This window comes from Littorina saxatilis, linkage group LG16 (genome assembly GCF_037325665.1).
Source record: "Littorina saxatilis isolate snail1 linkage group LG16, US_GU_Lsax_2.0, whole genome shotgun sequence".
NCBI classification, from domain to species: Eukaryota; Metazoa; Mollusca; class Gastropoda; order Littorinimorpha; family Littorinidae; genus Littorina; species Littorina saxatilis.
The window spans coordinates 34,113,556-34,136,657 of record NC_090260.1 but is presented as its reverse complement, the minus strand read 5'-3'; the positions used below and the strand labels follow the sequence as shown (position 1 = coordinate 34,136,657).

Below are 23,102 nucleotides of genomic sequence, written 5' to 3'. Positions count from 1 at the left end.
GTGATTCTTTCTTTCTTTATTTGGTGTTTAACGTCGTTTTCAACCACGAAGGTTATATCGCGACGGGGAAAGGGGGGGGGGGGGGGGGGAGAGAGATGGGATAGAGCCACTTGTTAGTTGTTTCTTGTTCACAAAAGCACTAATCAAAAAATTGCTCCAGGGGCTTGCAACGTAGTACAATATATGACCTTACTGGGAGAATGCAAGTTTCCAGTAAAAAGGACGTAACATTTCTTACATACTGCTTGACTAAAATCTTTACAAACATTGACTATATTCTATACAAGAAACACTTAACAAGGGTAAAAGGAGAAACAGAATCCGTTAGTCGCCTCTTACGACATGCTGGGGAGCATCGGGTAAATTCTTCCCCCGCGGGGGGAAAGTGAATTCTTCCCCGAGCGAGTTTATCATTTGTTAGTATAATTGCTGGATGACGTCAGACGGAATTGTGAAGAATGCCTTTTCCAATCCAAATCATTGACATTTTGGTCAAACATTCTCCGACGAAGTCCTGACTAATGGGATTGCAATTGAGATACCTTTACACGCACCGTCCTTCCCGTGTAAACGATTCGACTCAGACCAGGCTTTTACATAAGATAAGGCCATCTCTCCTCGTGGACACATACCAATACAGTGGACCCCCCCCCCCCCCCCCTTTTAAGACTACCTCCTTTTTAAGACCTTGTTTTCTGTTCTTAACCTCTGTAAAATTACCCCCATTATAAGACTGCCTCCTTTATAAGACCCGATTTCTCAGCTTGTTGAAGGTCTTTAAAGGGGGGTTCCACTGTAACCAACCTCGTGCCCGCTGTAACCAACCTCGTGCCCGCTGTAACCAACCTCGTGCCCGCTGTAACCAACCTCGTGCCTGCTGAAACCAACCTCGTGCCTGCTGTAACCAACCTCGTGCCCACTGTAACCAACCTCGTGCCCGCTGTAACCAACCTCGTGCCCACTGAAACCAACCTCGTGCCTGCTGTAACCAACCTCATGCCCACTGTAACCAACCTCGTGCCCGCTGTAACCAACCTCATGCCCGCTGTAACCAACACCGCCCGCTGTAACCAACCTCGTGCCCGCTGTAACCAACTTCGTGCCCGCTGTCACCAACCTCGTGCCCGCTGTAACCAACCTCGTGCCCGCTGTAACCAACCTCGTGCCTGCTGTAACCAACCTCGTGCCTGCTGTAACCAACCTCGTGCCTGCTGTAACCAACCTCGTGCCTGCTGTAACCAACCTCGTGCCCGCTGTAACCAACCTCGTGCCCGCTGTAACCAACCTCGTGCCTGCTGTAACCAACCTCGTGCCTGCTGTAACCAACCTCGTGCCTGCTGTAACCAACCTCGTGCCCGCTGTAACCAACCTCGTGCCTGCTGTAACCAACCTCGTGCCTGCTGTAACCAACCTCGTGCCTGCTGTAACCAACCTCGTGCCCGCTTTCTGTGCAGAGTGGGCATGTTGTGATGAATTCATTTCATAAAAAGCCTAAAGAAATGATTTTGAATTAAGATTAAGAAATATTTTGTGATTTACTTGATGTGATTGAAAAAAAGACCAATCAAGAAGGATGCCTTACAACAACAAAAAGTCAAAACTCAGGGTTGAAGCAGCCTGCATGCAACCGAGGTCCAAAAAGAAGGTGAAAAAGAAATGAAAAAATAAAATAAAAAATGAAAAGCACGTTCAACATACACTTGGATTGTTTTATTTCCATGGTAAATTGTTTGGTTTCTGACATTCATTCTTGCCTATTCAATAATTCAATGAGAAACGTTTAGTTTGTTCACATGCTGAGCGCATCTCATCATTGTTGTCAAATATTCATTGGTTTTTGCGATATCTAGAAGGGAATCGGGTAGTGTTGTAAATGTCGTCCATTGAATATATCACCCTTTTTAAAAAGGTCACTCCAAACACTTGCACACACACAAAAACATACATACTCTCTTTTATTAATTCTTTCTCACACACAAATACCCTCATAGACACACACACCAACACACACACAGAAAAAGTGACTTGCACCAAAAATAAGTCCAAAATGCCATTGGATTGCGAGCTATGAATTTACAACGCTAAAGTTTAGCATTACCAATATTCTTATCCACTCATGTGTGTTTTGTAATGTGTACACTTGCAAAACAATAGCTTTGCAATGTACGCAGATTCATTTAGTGTGAATTCACAAACTGGCTTTCTCTCTCAGTCTCAGGCAAAATCGAAGAATTCAGATCTTCAACACACACACACACACAAACTTCCTCTCAAACAAACAGACAATAAACGTAACATCACAGAAGTCAGATTCAGGTCTTCATTGCACTTTTGTCTCTTGATCAGTTTCAACATGTAACAAGGAGCAATTCACACTGCTTTTGCCACCAGTACCACTTCTTGTGCGTCAGTCGTTTACTCCGTTTCCACATTTCAGACACAAAACAAGCACGAACCATAATTCCCTATAGCTTACAGTACTACTAGACAAATCAAGCTCACAATGTTTGATGGAAATAAAATATACATGTACAGTGATAAAACCAGCATCTACAACACAGATGATTTTGTTGACAAAAAGAATGCAAAAATAAGATATTATATATATACAACAAAATGGATACAAATGAGAAAACGGATGTGGGAGGCGGTAGTGCTAGTAGCTCAAGTGGTTGTGATAATGAGAAGCCAACAATATTTAGAATTTATTTTCTTCCAATGGCTATAAAAGATTGAACATTTGTCTGAATGTTTACGGTTTCACAGTCTTAGGTGTTACAATTCAGTTTCACCAATGACCCATGACAAAGTTTCCAGTGGTTTGAAGCAAGTTTCAGCATTGCACTGAATGCCGATGCCAAACATCCCTCTTTGGGAACAGGTACAATTAGAAACGTAGCTTCAGTTACAAATCAAATAATATTCATTATTGAAAAACTAAAAATGAGAAAGATGAGCATCAACACAACTGGACTAACAATCTAAAAAAAGAAATATTAAAAAAATTGAAATGAAAAAATACTGACCTAACTTATAGCAAATTATAAAGCACACATAACAAGATGACAAGAGGAAAACACTGCTTACACAATCACATGCTCTTTTTGCAAAGACGACATTGCTAAGCTGTCGCTCTAGTTTTCATAGCGTCTAAAACACTGTTGCACCTTGATATTCTACTTTCTAGCATTATAAGCAGAACAGGTTGTCTTGTTTTTCGTTCAAGGGCTGAAACTCCCACGGCTTTTACATGTATGACCGTTTTTATTCCGCCATTTAAGCAGCCATACGCCACTTTCGGGGGAAAAAGGTGGTCTTAACTTAAGACATGGTTGACAAACTAAACATACCATGACCTGGTACATAGCCTAATTTTTCCTGATTGCCTTAACTGATTTCTTCCTTTGGATAAAGTAATACTCATCTGCACTATGCTTGAATCACTGCATGATTTTTCAAGACATGTCCAAAATGATGAGATTTTCCCCCTCTCACAAGACTAAAAATGCTCTCGTCACACAGCAATAAGTGCAAAGTGCCTCGAGTTAGAAAGATACAAATTCATTTTTTTCCCGAACACATTCATACAATCTCTATATTCCTCACGTACAATACTTAGGACAGGAACGGAAGTAAACCAAGATTATTTCACATCCAAAGGCAGATAATTTGTGACAAACACACCTAAAGTGTCAAGTTTTTTGTGTGTGCAATACACTTTAAATTCTCAAAGCACCAACATTACTGCCATTTTCCAACAGACATTTTTTTTTAGAAATAACTGTCAAGTTTGCATTGATTGTGAAACTGAAAGAGTGAATAATAAAAAACGCTCGCGCTGGACCCGAGTACTCTTCAGACTGGCTCGCTCCCCCAGTATGAAAGTTTTTGTCTTGTGCACGTGGATTTAAAAAAAAAAAAAAAAATTTATTTTACACAATTAAAAAAATTATTAGAGTAAAATAAAACATTAAAACGTTCATAATAAACAATAGTAAACAAGAATTTAATAAAAAAATAAAAAGAAATAGATCGCCCATGCCGGGAATCGAACCCGGATCACTTTGGCCATAGGCGGACGTGCTTTCCACCAAGCCACCAACTCTGACAATGTTGCCAGTGAACTCAAATGCCTAGGGTGCTAACTTTGCTCGTTCAGGTCGCGCAGCTAGTGGCACACACACGCAAAGCCTGGTGTCGCGGGCTGGCTGGCTGTTCTATTAGCCGAACAGCAGTTCTATCCCACCGCGAATTGCGCCCACCGTCAAAAGTCGTTTTTGTGGAATATTTCGCATTTAGGTCCCAGGTAACATTATGAAGTTTTAATACGATCAATCGGACCTATTATCAAGTTAGTGTATCAACTTTTGAACGAACTGCGCCCAGTAGTTTCCCAGCAATAAGCTGTTAAGTCGAGACAGACAGACACACAATTAAAGTCTGCTGAGCCCAAGTACTAGCGTACTCGGGGATAAACGTTTAGTGAGACAAATAATCTACACGTGCTTCCTTGCTAGTGATTGGCCTGTAGTTTGGTTGTCTCACTTAAAGCAAGGGTATTCACTTCTTTCCAACCCCATACAAACCCAAGTTATTTTCTGTATTCGTCTAGTGATTGGCCTGTAGTTTGATTGTCTCACTTAAAGCAAGGGTATTCACTTCTTTCCAACCCATACAAACCCAACAGTTATTTTCTGTATTCGTCTATTCTTCCTGGTCATCCTTCGTCAACTGTTTTCTCCCTTCTGTACCAATCGTTTCTGTAAAAATTCTGTAAAAATTCAGCCTTACCAAAAGCTTCTCAACTTATTTCAGTTTAACCACTACCAAATTGGACACCAAGATATCTATTTTACATGGCAAGGTCATCTCATTCAATTTCACCAACATCTTTCTCAGAACCACTATGGTTAACCGTTAAGTACAGGAAGTGTGTATTTTCAGGGGGAAAAAAAATCCTACAATCCACAACCAACTGCTGGAGAGAAGAAGGGACTGGTTTGCTTTTGAAAGCAAGCATCTTGCACCTTTTCACAAGCATACACATATATACACCCAATCACAATCAATAGCTAGCCCAATCACACTCAATAGCTAGCCCAATCACACTCAATAGATAGCCCAATCACACTCAATAGCTATCCTTCACCCTTAAAAACCTCTCTCGTCTACATTCCGCAACCATTTGTTCCAGGAGTGTCCAATTCACAGTCACCATGATAGATCTATGCACAACACGTCTCTTTTCTTCCCCAAAGCTCAAGGGTTAGCCTCGGCCATGTAGGAATCCAGCTCTGTGTCAAGATGGGATTTCGTCTTCGACATGTATTCGTCCAGCTGGTTGTCCAGCTGCGCCTGTGAGACATTGCCGCCGGGGCCACCGCGACCTCTGCCCCTGCCACGACCTCCGCGACCTCGGTTGCCTCGCTGACCTTGACCTCTGAAGCCTCCGCCGCCACCACCACGGGGCAGGCCTCCTCCTGCAGCACCACGACCCCTGTAAACACGAGAACGTTGTGTGAGGATTTCATTTCATTTCGTACAATTTGCTGTAATTATTGTAATTTGTACACAGTGGAACCCCCCTTTTCAGACCCCCAAATTTAAGACTCCCTCCTTTTTAAGACCCTGTTTTCTCACACTTTCTGTTCATAGCCTCTGTCAATTTACCCCTATTTTAAGACTCCCTTCTTTTTTAAGACCCAATTTTCTCAGATTTTTAGATCTTCAAAGGGGAGTTGCACAAGCTGCAAAAAAAACTGCCCATTTAACAAACTGCCCATTTAACAATGTCGAAAACTTAAGAAAATGTACACTAGACATTATGGACAGAACTGTGGACAAACAGGGTCATAAAGTGGTGGTGGGTGGAGATGGGGTTTGTCTTGGAAGGACGGTGGAGAGGTGTTACAGTGTTCTCTGCATCCAGGGACGGATCACATCAATTTTAAGGGGGGGTTTCCAAATTTCTTTTAGGGACAATTTGATGACGCGAAGCGTTCGAACCTCTTACGGGGGTCCGGGTGCATGCTCCCCCAGAAAATGTTGATATAAATAAGGAAAATGGAACAATCCGGTGCAATCTGAGCCAAGAAACTCCCCTAATACACCTTCCCAAAAGTAAATTTAAGAAGACAAATTTGTATCAAAACAAGGACAATTTATCGATCTTTCTTTATTTGGTGTTTAACGTCGTTACAATTTATCGATCTGGTGCAACCTGAGCCAACAAATTGCCCAACTACTTTCCAAAACCGTCACTTAGAAGACAAAGGCCGGCTCCTAGGGGGGTCCGGGGGCATGCTCCCCCGGGAAAATTGTAATAACAAGAAGAGCAAACGCTCGATCGAGTCACTTTCGCAGTTCTGAATATTATATGAGGCATCAGATGGACAGGAAGAAATTGCTATTCACAACACAATGAGTCACGTTCACATAAAATTTGAGCCCGGTCACTTTTATAGTTTCCGAGAAAAGCCCAACGTTAAGTTGTGTGTTGCCGAACAGAAAAGGCTAGTTATCTCCCTTGTTTTTCTGATAACGTTCGTAAAAGGCTACAGATGTAAATACTTTGATGTAAAGAATAATCCTACAAAGTTTCAACCACATCCGATGAACTTTGTCAAAGATATAAAATGTCTAATTTTTCCTTTGACGCTGACCTGTGACCTTGAAAAAGGTCAAAGGTCAACGAAACCATCGTTAAAGTGTAGAGGTCATTGGAGGTCACGACTAAACAAAATATGAGCCCGATCGCTTTGATAGTTTCCGAGAAAAGTCCAACGTTAAGGTGGTGTCTACGGACGGCCGGCCGGCCGGCCGGCCGGCCGGACAGACTAACACTGACCGATTACATAGAGTCACTTTTTCTCAAGTGACTCAAAAATCAAGGAAAATGGAGCATCTGAGCCATCAGTTTTTTTTTATTCTCAATTTTTTTATAGGCTAGGGGGGGGGGGGGGGTTCCGGAAACCCCGGAAACCCCCCCTGGCATCTATGTACAGCAGTAAAAGCTGCTCCTCCTGACAATCACAAATAAAAAGAGCTGTTTGCCTTACGCCTTCACAACCTTATGTTAGGTTTAGCTATCACTGTCCTTTAAAACTAAGACAATATTCAATTTACAGTAACAGGGACGGCCAAATCTGAAAACATCAACCTGGCAAGTAACTTCCAGAAAGTACCAGACCGCCAGAAATTTCGCTGGCCCGGTACATACCCCATTTGCTGCATCTGCAGCGTTTATATGGCTTTGAAACTTGATATTACAGCCTTAAGTGTTGCATTTGACCAGAATTGTCACTGGGCAGCCGGGAGAGTTGTCAGGCGGTTTCTACTAGCTCCCCCTGGCAGACAATTTGACCATCCCTGCAGTTATAACTAGTCTTAAATTTCTCAGAAATCAGGGAAAAGGGTAGAGTGGATTGAATAGAAGGAGAAATCTTTGTCATGAACACTGAATAGACTAGGAGCTGAATCATGCAATGCATTCAAACTGCATCGCTCCGTGCAACCGTAAACTATGCTAAACTTGAATCAGCAGGATCACAAATCGGTACAACTTCATGTCCTCTGCAAAACATGCAATGGATCAAATGAACTTTTATTAATATTACAGAAAAACGAAAGATAATAAAGCAAAAACAAAAAATACTTCTTTTTACATTTAGTCAAGTTTTGACTAAATGTTTTAACATAGAGGGGGAATCGAGACGAGGGTCGTGGTGTATGTGTGTGTGGGTGTGTGTATGTGTGTGTGTGTGCGTGTGTAGAGCGATTCAGAGTAAACTACTGGACCGATCTTTATGAAATTTGACATGAGAGTTTCTGGATATGATATCCCCGGAACTCTTTTTCATTTTTTCGATAAATGTCTTTCATGACGTCATATCCGGCTTTTTGTAAAAGTTAAGGCGGCACTGTCACACCCTCATTTTTCAATCAAATTGATTGAAATTTTGGCCAAGCAATCTTCGACGAAGGCCGGACTTCAGTATTGCATTTCAGCTTGGTGGCTTAAAAATTAATTAATGACTTTGGTCATTAAAAATCTGAAAATTGTAAAAAACAATTTTTTTTTTATAAAACAATCCAAATTTACGTTCATCTTATTCTTCATCATTTTCTGATTCCAAAAACATATAAATAAGTTATATGTTATATTTGGATTAAAAACAAGCTCTGAAAATTAAAAAAATTAAAAATTATGATCAAAATTAAATTTTTGAAATCAATTTAAAAACACTTTCATCTTATTCCTTGTCGGTTCCTGATTCCAAAAACATATAGATATATGTTTGGATTAAAAACACGCTCAGAAAGTTAAAACGAAGAGAGCTACAGTAAAGTGTGCTATGAAGCACAGCGCAACCGCTACCGTGCAAAACAGGCTCGTCACTTTCACTGCCTTTTGCACTAGCGGCGGACTACGTTCAATTTCATTCTGTGAGCTCCACAGCTTGACTAAATGTAGTAATTTCGCCTTACGCGACTTGTTTCTTATTATCTTAAAGGAGAAGCAATTAAAGAGAACCAAAAAATGCAAAAAGAGAACTAAGCTTGATTAAACAAACATGAAGCTATCAAACATCTATGATGTTAATGTTACACTTCAAACATAGCCACAGGGAGCCGGTTCCTCTCAAAGTGCATGGTGGGATCTTCAACAAAGTAGAACTGAAAAAATGCACTTCTGACAAACTTCAACAAAAAGCACCAAGTTTTTCCCCATCTACCTCAATTAGTTTACGCCCCAACAGACGTTAACCTAAGGATTAATAACATTTGAAAAACAAAGTGTCTGCATTTCCATACACTTACTAACTTGACTCATGCATGATCTGTGTGGCCTCGCTGTTCCAAGGATATAAATAGGAAGATGACAACCTGTCACCTGTTATTAAAATCAAAGCCCAAGGTATGACTGTTTGGAATTTTGACAACAGCGGATGTTCTGAAATGACACTGACTGATGGCTTCAGCCATGAATTCACTGCCTTAGGCCTATGTACCAGGAGCTTGCTTGCAGCTCTATCTAAAACTTTTAACAGGCATGGATAAGATCTGCTCACTAGATCTCGTCAGGTTGTTTTTTGTGGAACAAGACCATCCCTCAACTTGGACATATACTAACAATCAGCAGCTTGATGGCTTCCTGTGCAGAGTGATAACTTTCTGTTGATTTAATTTCAGACTGCCACTAGTGGCCTTTAAGAAATAAATTCATCAAAATCAGACATGGGAACCCCTGTTTTGCGCTTGGAGTATTCTCAAGCAAACTTGGTGTATTTTCAGAAAAATGAGCGTACTCCACACAGCATTTGAACATCCATGATTCAAACATGCTTCACACGCGTCCGCCACATCGTTAATTAAGTTTACCTATACAATGTACATTTAAAACAAATCCTTTTTTCAATTTTTACTGACTAAAACTGTAATCATGTGTCAAAATACAGGATCGGCTTCAAGATGGGCTTGTGAATAAAAGTAGTCTAGGAATTTTTCTCGTCGTATTTTTTTCCCACTGACCGTACTGATCGTATTCTCGACAATCATGCGTACAGAATACGGCGAAATCGTATGGGTTCCCAGGTCTGCAAAATCCTTTCACTCTCCACAGAAAGCATGCAGGCTGTTTATTGGTATGTGAGCAAGTGGAGGCATGGTTTCATCCCATGTAAAAGCCTGGCAACATCTGAGATGGTCGGCCGAATCATTTAGACTTAACGAACTGCACCTTTAAATTAAACTCACATGCTGTCACACCGCCCTGATATGGCCCTTCGTGGTCGGCTGGGCGTTAAGCAAACAAACAAACATACAAACAAACATGCTGTCACATGCAATGTTTCTCTTGCTACATGTATTAGGCCCAACAAGTAATGTTGGTTTAGGGTAACCTGACCGACCCTATTTTTTTCCGCCGACCCTTAAACTTTTTTTTTCATTTCTCACATCTTGCAAACCATACCGAGACTAAGGGAAGTAACCTCCTTTAAAATCGACTAAATTTATAAAATAAAAAAAAGCTGACCTATCTTTTTTGGTCACGTTACCCTAACCCAACATATAATTTTGTTTGGCCTTACTTCCGTGCTAGGTTCTGGTTCAAGGTACAAAGGGCATCAAGTCTTAACCCCCCAAACATCAACCCGGGCGGTGTGATTTTTCACTGTCACCTTCAACATAGTTTTCATAGGATTTTTTTTTTATAGATAAAGCATCAGAAAAAATGAAAATGAACGGAAAGGAAAGAAAATGGGAGAAAAATATGAAAAAGACAAATAAAGGCCTACCAAAAATAAATAAAAACTTTCGTCTTACAAAAGAATAACAAGAAACTATTTTGACAGGAGACGGGAACATAAAGTCAGCATTCAATCCTTCGGGACCCTTCTTCCTTTTCAATTTCACAGCTCCCACATTACTTTCCCCAGTCTTCAAACCATATCCCAAATCTTTACTTTATTTGGTGTTTAACGTCATTTTCAACCACGAAGGTTATATTGCGACGGGGAAAGGGGGGGGAGATGGGATAGAGCCACTTGTCAATTGTTTCTTGTTCACAAAAGCACTAATAAAAAATTTGCTTCAGGGGCTTGCAACGTAGTACAATATATGACCTTACTGGGAGAATGCAAGTTTCCAGTACAAAGGACATAACATTTCTTACATACTGCTTGACTAAAATCTTTACAAAAATTGACTATATTCTATACAAGAAACACTTAACAAGGGTAAAAGGAGAAACAGAATCCATTAGTCACCTCTTACGACATGCTGGGGAGCATCGGGTTAATTCTTCCCCCTAACCCGCGGGGGGGTAATTTCACAGCTCCCACATTACTTTCCCCAGTCTTCAAACCATATCCCAAATCAACATAGCCAAGCAGGTGGTATTGGCAATGTAACCCCCAAGCTGGTGGTATTGGCAATGTAACCCCAAGCTGGTGGCATTGGCAATGTAACCCCCAAGCTGGTGGTATTGGCAATGTAACCCCAAGCTGGTGGCATTGGCAATGTAACCCCCAGTAACCCCCAAGCTGGAAAGCAGGGCCGAGGTGCACAAAACTAAACTGGGTGCCACTCAAATGGGTGGTACGCAGCTGTGGGGTCAGGTTGCTTCAAACTTAACTGAGATTTGTTGTGATTTCAACAAATTAGTCCCTGCGACTTATCACCCCTTATTTGGCTTGTTTCGCTTTGTGCATCTCAGCCCTGCTTTCATAACTCTCTGTAAAAACATTTTGCCTCGACACGCTTCGTCTCATTTCAGGTTTTGCTAGGGTGTGGATGTGAAAACAATCTTGCAAGCCAAAAAACAAGAACAAAAACCTGATCAGAAGTATGGAGGCAAGTCGGTCGAAAGGTGAGGAATGGAGGACAAGAGGCAGGCAGAAAAAATTGAGGGGTGGGGTTTTCAGCAAACCGTTCACACCTCTAAAATTAAAAAGGACACAAGTCCAAATCAATTCAAAAGCAATCAATCGCTGTCCAAAGCCCTGCAAGTTCCCTGTCACAGTGAATTAATCCTAAAATGATTCCTCTTCTTTCTGCTTCTCACGCCACTACGACTATTTCTGGATAGCCCAAAAGTAATTGGCAAAACACGAGGCAGCAGCGGTCCAATATCAGTCTTTCCATGCCAGGCAATGTCAGCTGCAGTTATGAATGCTCTAGTCTAGGGAAGTGAGTAAGGTCTGCAGCAACCACACCAAACCAAGCCCTGCTGTCAAAAGTGGAAAGGGTTAGCCACCTGTCTCCCTGGTAACGACCCCTTGGTCGCCGACCCCGGTAACCTTGACCCTGACCTCTCCAGCCAGAGGACGAGTCAAAGCTGTCTGGGTATCTGAGGGACAACAACCTCGTCATATCAGACTTGACACATGCTGGCCCTCTTCCCCTATTCCACCCAAAATCGTTTTGGCCAACGCTTCCTTCTATGATTCGGTCTGACTTAAAATTAAAAGTGGTGCAAACATTAACATTTGATTCAAATGAAGAAATGAAAATGAAACCTACTTTAAAACGATTACTTTATAACAAAATGTACAACAATAAAACACGAAACTGGTAAAATAGAACAACATGTTGATGCTTAGGTTTAAATGGAAAATTTTTCATTAAATTTTCATTTGATTAATAATACTTACCCGAATCACATGATTAGCATTGACATACTTAGAGATGCTAGGTCCTGATAAAAGCTTACCCGTCTAAGTCTAAGGGAAGCAACCTCAACTAAAAAAGTGACAGCACCATGGTACTTGCCACCCGCGGTTGCCTCCCATAGGGTGAACTACGTCACTACTGGTGCCTGGTCACATGATACACAGATCAATCGACTTATAGAATACTAAGAAACTATGAAGCGGGGCAGGCGGGAGGGAATTACCCATGTGATTCGGGTAAGTATATTAATCAAATGAAAATTTAATTAAAAATTTTCCATTAAATTACATATTCTTACTCCGAATCACATGATTAGCAGATAACTCCAACAAGGTGGTGGGTAAGATCAAAAAAGTTCAAACTCACTCTTAAGTTCTGGAGAGACATCCTCCAGCTACCCCCAAGGCAGTAATGGACCGAGGTCCATCCTGACAGGAGGCAGCAAAGTCTCCCTACGAAAACTGATAAAGACAAAAGCCGAGCGCCAGTAAGCTGTGCGCAGGGCATCATCCAACCTCCTAGACCGTAAAACGGCCCAGGAGGAGGCCCAGGCCCTGGAAAATGAGCTCGGGCCGCGCCTAGGGGAAAGATAGCAGATAGCTACGCCAAGGCGGAGGGAAAGAAAACCCCTTGCCATAGACTGGCCCACTGCCAAAAGTCAGGAAAGGACCCGGTGAGACAGAAAACATCTGCCTCACTCTAACACCCTTGCCAGGAACTGGCCCACTGCCAAGTGACAGAAAGAGGACCGAGAACCATCCTGATTGACAGCCGCAATGTCTCTCAGGCAAAAAATGCGAGACAACCTCAGAGAGCCGGTAAGCTGTGCCCAGCACTTCTTCCAATCTCCTGAACCGTAAAAAACAGTCCGGAAAGGACCCAAGCCTTGAATAAGCCCGATCCGAGTAGAGGGAAAGACAAGCTGACCCCCCCCCCCCTTCTATAGGAAGGAAATGCTAACGGCCTGGAAATGCTAACGGCCTGGAAATGCTCCATGAGTAAGAGTCCGACTCAATGAGAAAAACTCAAAAGGAGACGGTCACCGGTCGTCCTCTACCGGTCCCTGCGAAAGCAGAGAGAGAGGTAAAAAGAGGAAGCAGCGACCTAAGATAGTGCGTAAGCACCGGAAAGCGAAAGCCGCCGTTGCCAAAGCTTGATGTGACCGGCGACCCTAAACGAAATGACAAAAAGTCAGTGTTCGCAGAGCAGTCTGCTTGTAGGTAATTGAATGAAACTCAAAAACCTAAACCAGAAAACAAGCTGGGAAGAAAAACGGAAAAACCGTAAAGCCAACCAGAGTCCGTAATAGTTGCAAGAGGTAGAAGGAAGCCGTAACAGGCAACCCAAACCACCGGAAGTCGCCCCGACTCGCCTCATGCCAGGATGAGGGAGAAGAGGGAGACACAAATCTAGGTACACGGAGACCGTAGTCGCCCGTGCCAGTCAAGAGACTATTACCCGGGCAAAGACTGAGAGCCGTAAAGCCCGTAGACCGGCCATAAAAGATGCTGGACTAAAGGCCCGCACCCAGAAAACCGGAGCATTAACTAGACCTCTGCCGAAAGGAGAGGGTTAGCCAATAAAGCTGAGAAAGTGATATGCCACAAGAAAGGCTCCTCACCATGCATTGCCAAAACCAATGCAAACTCAGGAAAATCTGAATGCAACTTCCGAGGCCAACTCAAGTAAACCTTAAGTTTGGACGAAACACTCAAGCAAGTCCGATCGGAAAGACAGAGTCTAACTCGGCGAAAGACCCACTAGGGCCGAGTCCATAAAAACAAACAACAGCCACCACCGCCAAAGGGAGGAATGGCTGTTGCGCCAGCATAGGCTAAAAAAACCCGGATGCACTAAGGCCAGCTGTTGTTCCAATACAGACTACAACACCTGAGAAAGAACAATCTCTCCGGTTAAAGCCTGAGCTGAGGACTTAGCCTGAAAAGGCTGAGTCTGCTTTAAGCAGAGCCTGTTTTGCTGTTTCAAACCTTGAAGAGCAAAGGAAGAGACCTGAAGGTCCCTATGAGTCTCTATCTCCTACCTCCTGACCTCTCAAGCCAGGAGGCCTAAGAGAGACCCATCCACCAAGGGTGAAGAACTAAGGGAGTTTCTCGTTGATACCGCATAAAGCTAGGCATGGGAGAGAAACAGATCCCGTCTGTACATGACCGAAAGGACAATATGCAGAGAGGACAGGGTGTTCTAAATTCACCCTAGCAAAGGTGGATAAAGCGTCCCCTGCGTCCTGCTCTTTACTGAGTGTAAAGGTCGCCAAGGGCTCCGTAAAGGAGTGTCTCCGAAAAGGAAGCGAGTTCCAAAAGCTGTCTGCCCGTTTCCTCCGGGGGAAGAGAGTCCGCTCAGAGAGCTAGGGACTGAAATTGTTCGCCGAAGGCTTCGTACAACCGAAGGGGTTCCGGCGTGACCAGCAAAGGTGCACGCTGAAGGGAAAACGGCGACAGCAAATTCCGGGACGTCTTGGGCAAAGGCAACTTCCTCTGAGCCACTAAAGGCCCGAAAAAAGAAGCCTGCGCAGGAGAGGCAGACCAACCCCGTGCTAATTCCATAGCTGGCCGTGAGGACAGTAAAGGAACCGGCACTAGAGGCAGCCGCTGCCGGAAGCCAAGGGTTTAGTAAAGCTGGGAGAGAATAAAACGGCCGCCAAAGGAGAAACCTTAAAACGGACGTAGCCTTCCCTCTCTCTCGCCGACTGGGAACCAGTCCTTATCGAAAAGGCATCCGCAGACGCAATTTCGACAAATAAACCCTTTCCAGGAAAGATCTGGAAGCAACTTCCTCCGCCGCTTCAAGAGCCTTGACGCGGGACGAAAACCCCCGGGAGCGTCTGATACCCTCAACCGAACAAGAGTCGGACACGGTAAGAGAAGGGGCTGGCTAAAAGGCCCTAAGAGCCCGAGACAGACGCTGAGCGGGATGCCTGACAGGATGCCTTTGTTTTCTTTCTGTGGAGAGGAAATCGATTTTTTTTTAACATATTTAGAGCTTTTCGTAATGTGTTATTGATATAAGCAGATTTGCGATCGTCGATAATGATTTTTCATGGTGTTGTGTCATTTTTAAATTTAGAAAGGATTGCTATCAATACAAGAATACAGAGTTATCTCCCATGATATGTTGTTCACGAGCAGTCGGTTCGCGAGACGAAAATGATTGCAGATTGGCCGACTTCGACAGTGATCTCGATCCGTTCTGTTCTTCGCAGTTAGGAAAAAGACATCGTTCTAAGGTCAAAACAAGTCGAAATTTTGGGACTGCTGCCGGAAGGAGACCGTAATATATGGTTGCACCACTGTAAAAAAAATCGTCTGCTCCAGCGAGCGCGGAAACCAAACGGTTGATTATCACGTGACACTTTTGCCATATTTAGAGTTGTTTGCACAGTAAATACTGCCGCAAAAAATAGCTCGCTTAAAACTGTCTTACATATCAATTCCTTTGTAATTTAAAAATTACACAACACCATGAAAAATCATTATCGACGAACGCGAATCTGCTTACATCCATAACACATTACGAAAAGCTCTAAATATGTAAAAAAAAATAAAAAAAAATCGATTTTCTCGCCAGACAAGGAAAACCAAGGCATCCTGTCAGGGATAGAATGAGCCGAACTCATTTTGACCTGAGTTCAGGATGGTTTTGGCTCTGCAGAGGGTTGATGATGATGATGATGATGATGATGATGATGATGATGATGATGATGATGATGATGATGATGATGATGAAACTTTATTTTAGAAGAATAGAGGTTTAAGGCCACGCCTTTCTTACAACCTGTCCTTACATCTTATACAAATAGAAAACAAAGGGACACAACAAAGCGTGTTGTGAAAGGAAGAGGGGGTTATATTTATAACGAGCGAGAATCAGGGCGTGCCACTACGCACGTGTGCAAAATTAACTTATGAGTGTAACGGCGAAGAACGTACGTGCATAGCGTTAAGCTTTCAGTTTGCACTGTATCTGTGATGGTTTACGGGAGGCTTACTGTGCCTTTAAATTTGTCACGAGAACATTACAATTATCAAATCCAAAAACAAAGAGACTGCCAACGTTCCAAATTTCAGAATAAAAAAAACAAGACAGTTAAGACGTTGTTATTGACAAAATTACGTTACAATCACAAATATATCGACCCAACGGCTTCCTGGCGAGTGGGCGAAAACTGATTCCATCAAGATAAGTTTTTTGTGACTACTTGTTTGTCTGTTCACTTAAAAGACCGTTGTGATTGAAACGTAATTTTGTCAATAACAACGTTCCAACAACTTACCTTTCTTGTTTTTTTAATTACAATTATCAGTGAAAATTACTCATTTTTATTCCATGAATATCGTTTAACTTTCAGTTTTGGCTCAAGTCATCCGTCTGAAAGTGATCTACACTACCCGTCATAAAAAAAAATACACAGATGGCCGCATCACAAAAATCTACAGCAAAATGTATCTGTGTAGGCCTACTTTTTTATGACGGGTAGTGTAGAACTAAAATAAAATAATTGTCACGGTAAAATTGTAATTATCGAGTGATCATTGGTAAGGTCATGATTTAATATCAAGTGTTCATGTCCCATTATCAGGTGTTCATGTTTAATCATGGCCCGGTTTTGGCGCTAATAAGCCGAGGACAACACAGAAAATAAGTAATTAACAGTGTCAGTTATTATTATCGCTGTATATGACTTAGAACACGTGATAATTGAAATGTTCACGTGATATTGGATTTTGGCGCTAGTAAGCTGTCATAGGGCGGCGAAGAAGGACGGAGAAAGGGAAGGGGCTCCCTTATGATGACTTATTAGCGCCAAAACTAAAAAAAAAAAAAAAATCTTCAAAGATGTTTTTATTCAGGCAATTGTTCAGTTTTTCATGCAATGCATAGGAGTCCAGAACTAAAAATTAGTAATTAACCCGTGAAAGTTACTAATTTTCACGAGAAAATTACTAATTTTCACGTGTTAATTACTAATTTTCACGTGTCATTACTGACTAATTTTCAAGTGTTAATGTCTAATTTTCAGTTTTGGCTCGCTTCCTGACGGCTTACTAGCGCCAAAACTAAACATTACTAATTTTCACGCGTTAATTACTAATTTTCATGTGCCTCGTGACTGTGGGGGCTAAATGCGCATGCGCGACTGTTACACCGGCCAGAGCGAAACATCCTTCGATTCGAAACTTGTCTGGTCCATAGTTCTTTAATCCGATGCAAATTAACAATAAGAGCTGAGCGCATGTGTAGATAACCGTGACAAGCATTAGTTTCTGCCCCCGTCTGTCCGACAACTTGTTGAATAACGAATTCTATCGAAAGATATTTGTGAAAGTGTGTGAGTCTCGACCGAAGAGATCCGTCTGCTAGTGGTCGGACCTTTAGCCCATGTCCGGCCGGCCGCCATTTTTCCTCTCTCGGTTCGAACATTTTCGGATCGATTGTCCTTCACTAATACACTACAAAGCAAATTTATGAGTGTGGTAGTGGAAACAAATATAAGGTACGACTGTCTGCCCGACAACTTGTCGAATAAGGAATTATATTGAGATATCTGTGAAAGTGTGAGACCACAGCCGATCAAAAGTCCGTCTGCTACGAACAGCCGCTTCGATTCGAAAGTTTTCGGGGTCGATTATTCTTTTCTAAGATACCCAAAACAACGTTAAAGGAAAGCGCTATTGCAGAAAACTGTGACATGCATTTTCCCGTCGGATAACCTGCTCAATAAGGCCTTAAAAGATATTTCAGAAATAGTGTGAGAGTGATGTTTGCCGGACGTTGAAGTCTCTCAGTGCAGACTTCTTAAAGTCCGACTACTGTGACCGAAAACGAGGCAAAAATGAAAATTAGTAATTAACACTGTTAATTACTAATTTTCACGTGAAAATGGTAACCCTAGGTTTTGGCACTAGTAAGCCGTCATACTCCCTCTTTTCTATTCACACCTCCGCTTCACCAAGAGTTATAGCACGTGACGTTGTTTCTTCGATCACGTGACGTTGTTTCCTCGATCACGTAAAGTTATAATGATAATAATAAAGTGTATTTATATTGCGCCTATCCCTTACAAAAAACAAAAATATTTGGCTCTAAGCGCATTACAACATGTGTAGGGACTTGGTACAATCAAGTCTGACAAATACAATAACACAATATACAGTCGGTCTCTTAGGTAAAACTGGGCCTTGAAAAGCAGCTTCGACATGTGTGTGTGTGTGTGTGTGTGTGTGTGTGTGTGTGTGTGTGTGTGTGTGTGTGCGCTCGTGCGTGCGCGCGCGTGTGTGTGTGCGTGTGTGTGTGTGGCGTGCTCGCGCGTGTGTGTGTGTGTCACAGTCACGGTGTGTGTGTGTGTGTGTGTGTGTGTGTGCGCGCGCGCTCGTGCGTGCGCGCGCGTGTGTGTGTGCGTGTGTGCTCGCGCGTGTGTGTGTGCGTGTGTGCGCGTGTATGTGTGTGCGCGTGTGCGTGTGTGTGTGTATGAGCGCGCGAGCGTATCTGTCTGCCTGTCTAGCTGTGCGTTGTTTTGGTGTTAGGACATTAATGGCTATGAGAATAGAGCACACGTCGCAGGGTCAACCTCACCGTACCCGCGTGCACCAAAAATTAACATCATTTCTCTCAGAAAGTGATGAATCGTTTTGAGCTTAACGTTGAAGGGGATATGGAAGCGTATGCAAACAACACTTGAAAGAACCACTAAAACACCAACAACAGCAAAACACGAATATTAACTGATCAAAGAAGAAAGCAATCGTCACATCAGTCCTAAGCTCAGATATCAAATTCTCAAAGGGACCTTTACGCTCGAAATGTGCAATGAAAGGAAGTAAAAGTTACGTGTGCAAAACTGTGAGCGTGCACAACCGTCAGCAGAAAAACTAATGGTTTAAGGTGAAATATTGGCTGGAAAGGTTATCGTGCGCGTGGTGCACATAATATATCAAATCCACATCATGATCATTCTGTTTATAGAAATACGAAATAGAATTGGGGTTCATGTGCAATTGCCAACACGAACCCGGGTGTGTCGATCACCATCATCGGGAAAAGGAATGGATTTAATTATAAAGTGTGACACTGGTAACAGGGTCCATACCCTGCGTGTAGTTCGACCACATCAAATGCCACCCATGATTTTCATGTTTAAAGAGTAATTTTGACTCACGGTCAAACCTTCGACGTGAAAAAAGAGGGTGGGAATTGATAGGGTGATTAGTTCATGTGAAAGAAATGATCATTATTTGGCAGGAGAGTTTACAAACACACCCCATTGTGTGTGTGTGTGTGTGTGTGTGTGTGTGTGTGTGTGTGTGTGTGTGTGTGTGTGTGTGTGTGTGTTAATAATAACATACCTGAGGGCCCCAAAGGGTTTAAAATCGTGATCGTGATTGGCGTTTTTTATATTTAGTCAAGTTTTGACTAAATATTTTAACATCGAGGGGGAATCGAAACGAGGGTCGTGGTGTATGTGCGTCTGTCTGTCTGTCTGTCTGTCTGTGTGTGTGTGTATGTAGAGCGATTCAGACTAAACTACTGGACCGATCTTTATGAAATTTGACATGAGAGTTCCTGGGTATGAAATCCCCGAACATTTTTTTTCATTTTTTTGATAAATGTCTTTGATGACGTCATATCCGGCTTTTCGTGAAAGTTGAGGCGGCACTGTCACGCCCTCATTTTTCAACCAAATTGGTTGAAATTTTGGTCAAGTAATCTTCGACGAAGCCCGGGGTTCGGTATTGCATTTCAGCTTGGTGGCTTAAAAATTAATTAATGACTTTGGTCATTAAAAATCTGAAAATTGTAAAAAAAAATAAAAATTTTCAAAACGATCCAAATTTACGTTTATCTTATTCTCCATCATTTGCTGATTCCAAAAACATATAAATATGTTATATTCGGATTAAAAACAAGCTCTGAAAATTAAATATATAAAAATTATTATCAAAATTAAATTGTCCAAATCAATTTAAAAACACTTGCATCTTATTCCTTGTCGGTTCCTGATTCCAAAAACATATAGATATGATATGTTTGGATTAAAAACACGCTCAGAAAGTTAAAACAAAGAGAGGTACAGAAAAGCGTGCTATCCTTCTTAGCGCAACTACTACCCCGCTCTTCTTGTCAATTTCACTGCCTTTGCCATGAGCGGTGGACTGACGATGCTACGAGTATACGGTCTTGCTGAAAAATGGCAGCTACTTGACTAAATATTGTATTTTCGCCTTACGCGACTTGTTTTACCTTTCTGTGACCGTGATTGCCGAAATTTTCATTTCTGTGATCGTGATGGGACTTTGCCAGTGATCCGTGATGGCAAAAAAATCAAGTCTCGTGATCGTGATCGTCATTTGTTTTCGTGATCGTGATGGGCATTATTGCAAAGCATTTTATTTTCAACGTACATTTTTCACAGCTGTATCACTCTATGATCCTCTATTCGTCAAGGTGTTTGTGATCGTGAAAACAAAAATCAAGGTAACTGTGATCGTGAAAGCTAAAATTTCCCTTCCCGTGATCGTGATGATACCCCCCCTTTGGGGCCCTCATACCTCTGAATGGATGAATGAATGAATGAATTATTAATACACCACATTCTTTTATTCATTCATCCATTCAGAGGTATGATAATTAGAATGGGCCGAGAGAAAAAAAAGTTGAGCCCATGTTAGTACTTCAAAAGCATTTGTAGTGAACAAAAAGAAATAATAATCCCAGTAAACATTTATGGTGCGCCGCGCATGCATTCACCGTCGCTTGGGCGATCCCACCTGCGCGGACATACGCCGCGGAGACTACGCGCCGGTGCATTTAAATTCTAGGTTACACCATCGCCACTGTCAATGCGCCATACCGACGCCGCGCAGTTCCAAAATGCGGGTGTATTTGTTTTGCTTGGTTTTTGTTGTTGTTGGTTTGTTTGTTTGTTAATTTTGTTTTTACGTAGAGCCGAAAGGTACATCGGATTGTGGGTTGGTCGTGCAGACGGTAGGAAAAAAACCCAGCTTTAAAATGTGAAAAAGTCCAAATATAGCTATTTCTTTAATTTAATTCGGCGGCTAAACGGCTCAAGCGATTTCAAAATCCTTTTAAGACAGTATCATGCTATTGAAGGGGTACACTAAAAAAAATTGGCAAAACAATATCTGGCCCCTTACGGCAAGCAGCTTGATTTCCCCAAAACGTTTCACGAGAGCGGCGTCCTAACCGTAAGAGCTAGCGCCTGCGGATTTTTTGTGAACGAAGAGGGGGGGAATGTGCTTATGAAAATCAAATTTTCGAGAGCCTATAGGTCTTGTTTTTTTTTTTAAATGAATTTAGTGGGGGGCGTCGGAAAAGATCTGTTTTCAAATGTAAACACAGTAGATAAAATAATAAGAAGATATATAGATCTGTTTAACCAATCACAATGGAACTCCAAAATATTCCATAGATTTGTTTACTTAATTTTTAAAAGATAAGTTCGAAACATTATCATCTGATAAGTCGCCGCATAACCTTATAGGTTCCAGCGACTAAATATTTCTGATCCTGTTCCCCGGGTTTTTGAACCAAGGGCGGCAACTGTGCAACCATAGACATGTACGTCATCATGATCTCCCCTTATTATGCGTTATTCATCGTCAATAATTTGACCGTCTTGGTGAAATGGTAAGATATATCTCTATGTTTTTTACATGTAAAAATACAGTTATAGCAGTTATGTACAAAAATAAGCAGCATATGCTCTTTTCGCCAAAGTAAAGTTATTTTTTCTTTTGGTTTCTTACATGTGTCACAGCACACCGCAAGCATTTAGGCGAATAGCAAGTGAGTGGTATATATATATATTATCAATTGTATAGTAGGTAACGGTGTTAATTACACGTTTTCCATTTGTGTCTTTGATTATTGCTTGATGCCATGTATGATATTACAATATGTCTTTCAAGTCAACAGTGTGTCCAGTTAGATTGCGTACATGCATAGTCATCTTAACTCGAATTTTGTTTTACTTCGAATTACTTCGAATTACTTGGGATGCGCCGCATCGACTTCTAGCATGCATGTCACCTGCTCCAGGCATGGTCACGCGATGGTCAGGCGCACCCTATACGCATGCGCCGCGTCGACTAGTGGACGATCATAGTATTGACTGAGGCGCATGCACCAAAGTTCCATGAGGCGCATGCACGGCGCAGGTGTATGGTGCATGCGCGGCGCATGCGCGGCGCACCCAAAATGTTTACTGGGATCGGAGGGAGGAATATGGAACAGCCAAAACTGAGACAAATACTTTTGTAATTTATTTACAGTGAATACAAAACGTCCAGATAAATAGCAATATATCTAACATTGACGGACTGTGTGGTGATGTCTTCTGCTATTGGTCTGTTTCGACAGTGATATCACACAGATTTTACACAGATCGAGACAGTCAGTGTTCCTCCGAGACCGCGCTAGCGGTCGAGGTGAACAATGACTGTCGAGATCTGTGTAAAATTTCATATTTTGGTCAAAAATACAAATAACATTTATGTATCGATCGATTCTGGTTAGTATTTCTTTTAGTTTTTATGATTGAACGCACACAAACATGCATTATTTTGTAGTCTCGGCTGGCCGCCTAAATATGAAGTTTTGTCGGCCTCTGACGTCACATGGCTCAAAGAAGGGAAATCCAGTGTTCAATCGATACATCTATACATCTATACATATAAATAAAAGAGAGTGTCTGTCTGTGTGTGTGTCTGTCTGTGGTCGCCATACCTCTGAGATGGCAAGAGGCAGGAACAAGATAGTGTGCACGTACACTCCCTAGGTGCCGCAGATGTGCACCTGGGTTTTAGTTTCTTGATTCATTGTTTCCTTTCTCAGATTATGGACCTCCCATTTATTGAATACAGCCTATATGGTGCAAGACCAGTTCAGTGCCT

General features: G+C 42.1%; 1 protein-coding gene across 1 annotated transcript in view; it reads right to left on the bottom strand.

Moving 5' to 3' along the window:
- Window positions 1–2,306: 2,306 nt before the first annotated feature.
- Window positions 2,307–23,102, bottom strand: part of LOC138950898 (chromatin target of PRMT1 protein-like) — a 53,474-nt gene continuing 32,678 nt past the window's right edge. The window contains exon 6 of the mRNA XM_070322602.1: window positions 2,307–5,497. Coding sequence (XP_070178703.1) covers window positions 5,260–5,497 — 238 coding nt within the window. The 3' untranslated portion in view covers window positions 2,307–5,259. The remainder of the gene's footprint in view (window positions 5,498–23,102) is intronic.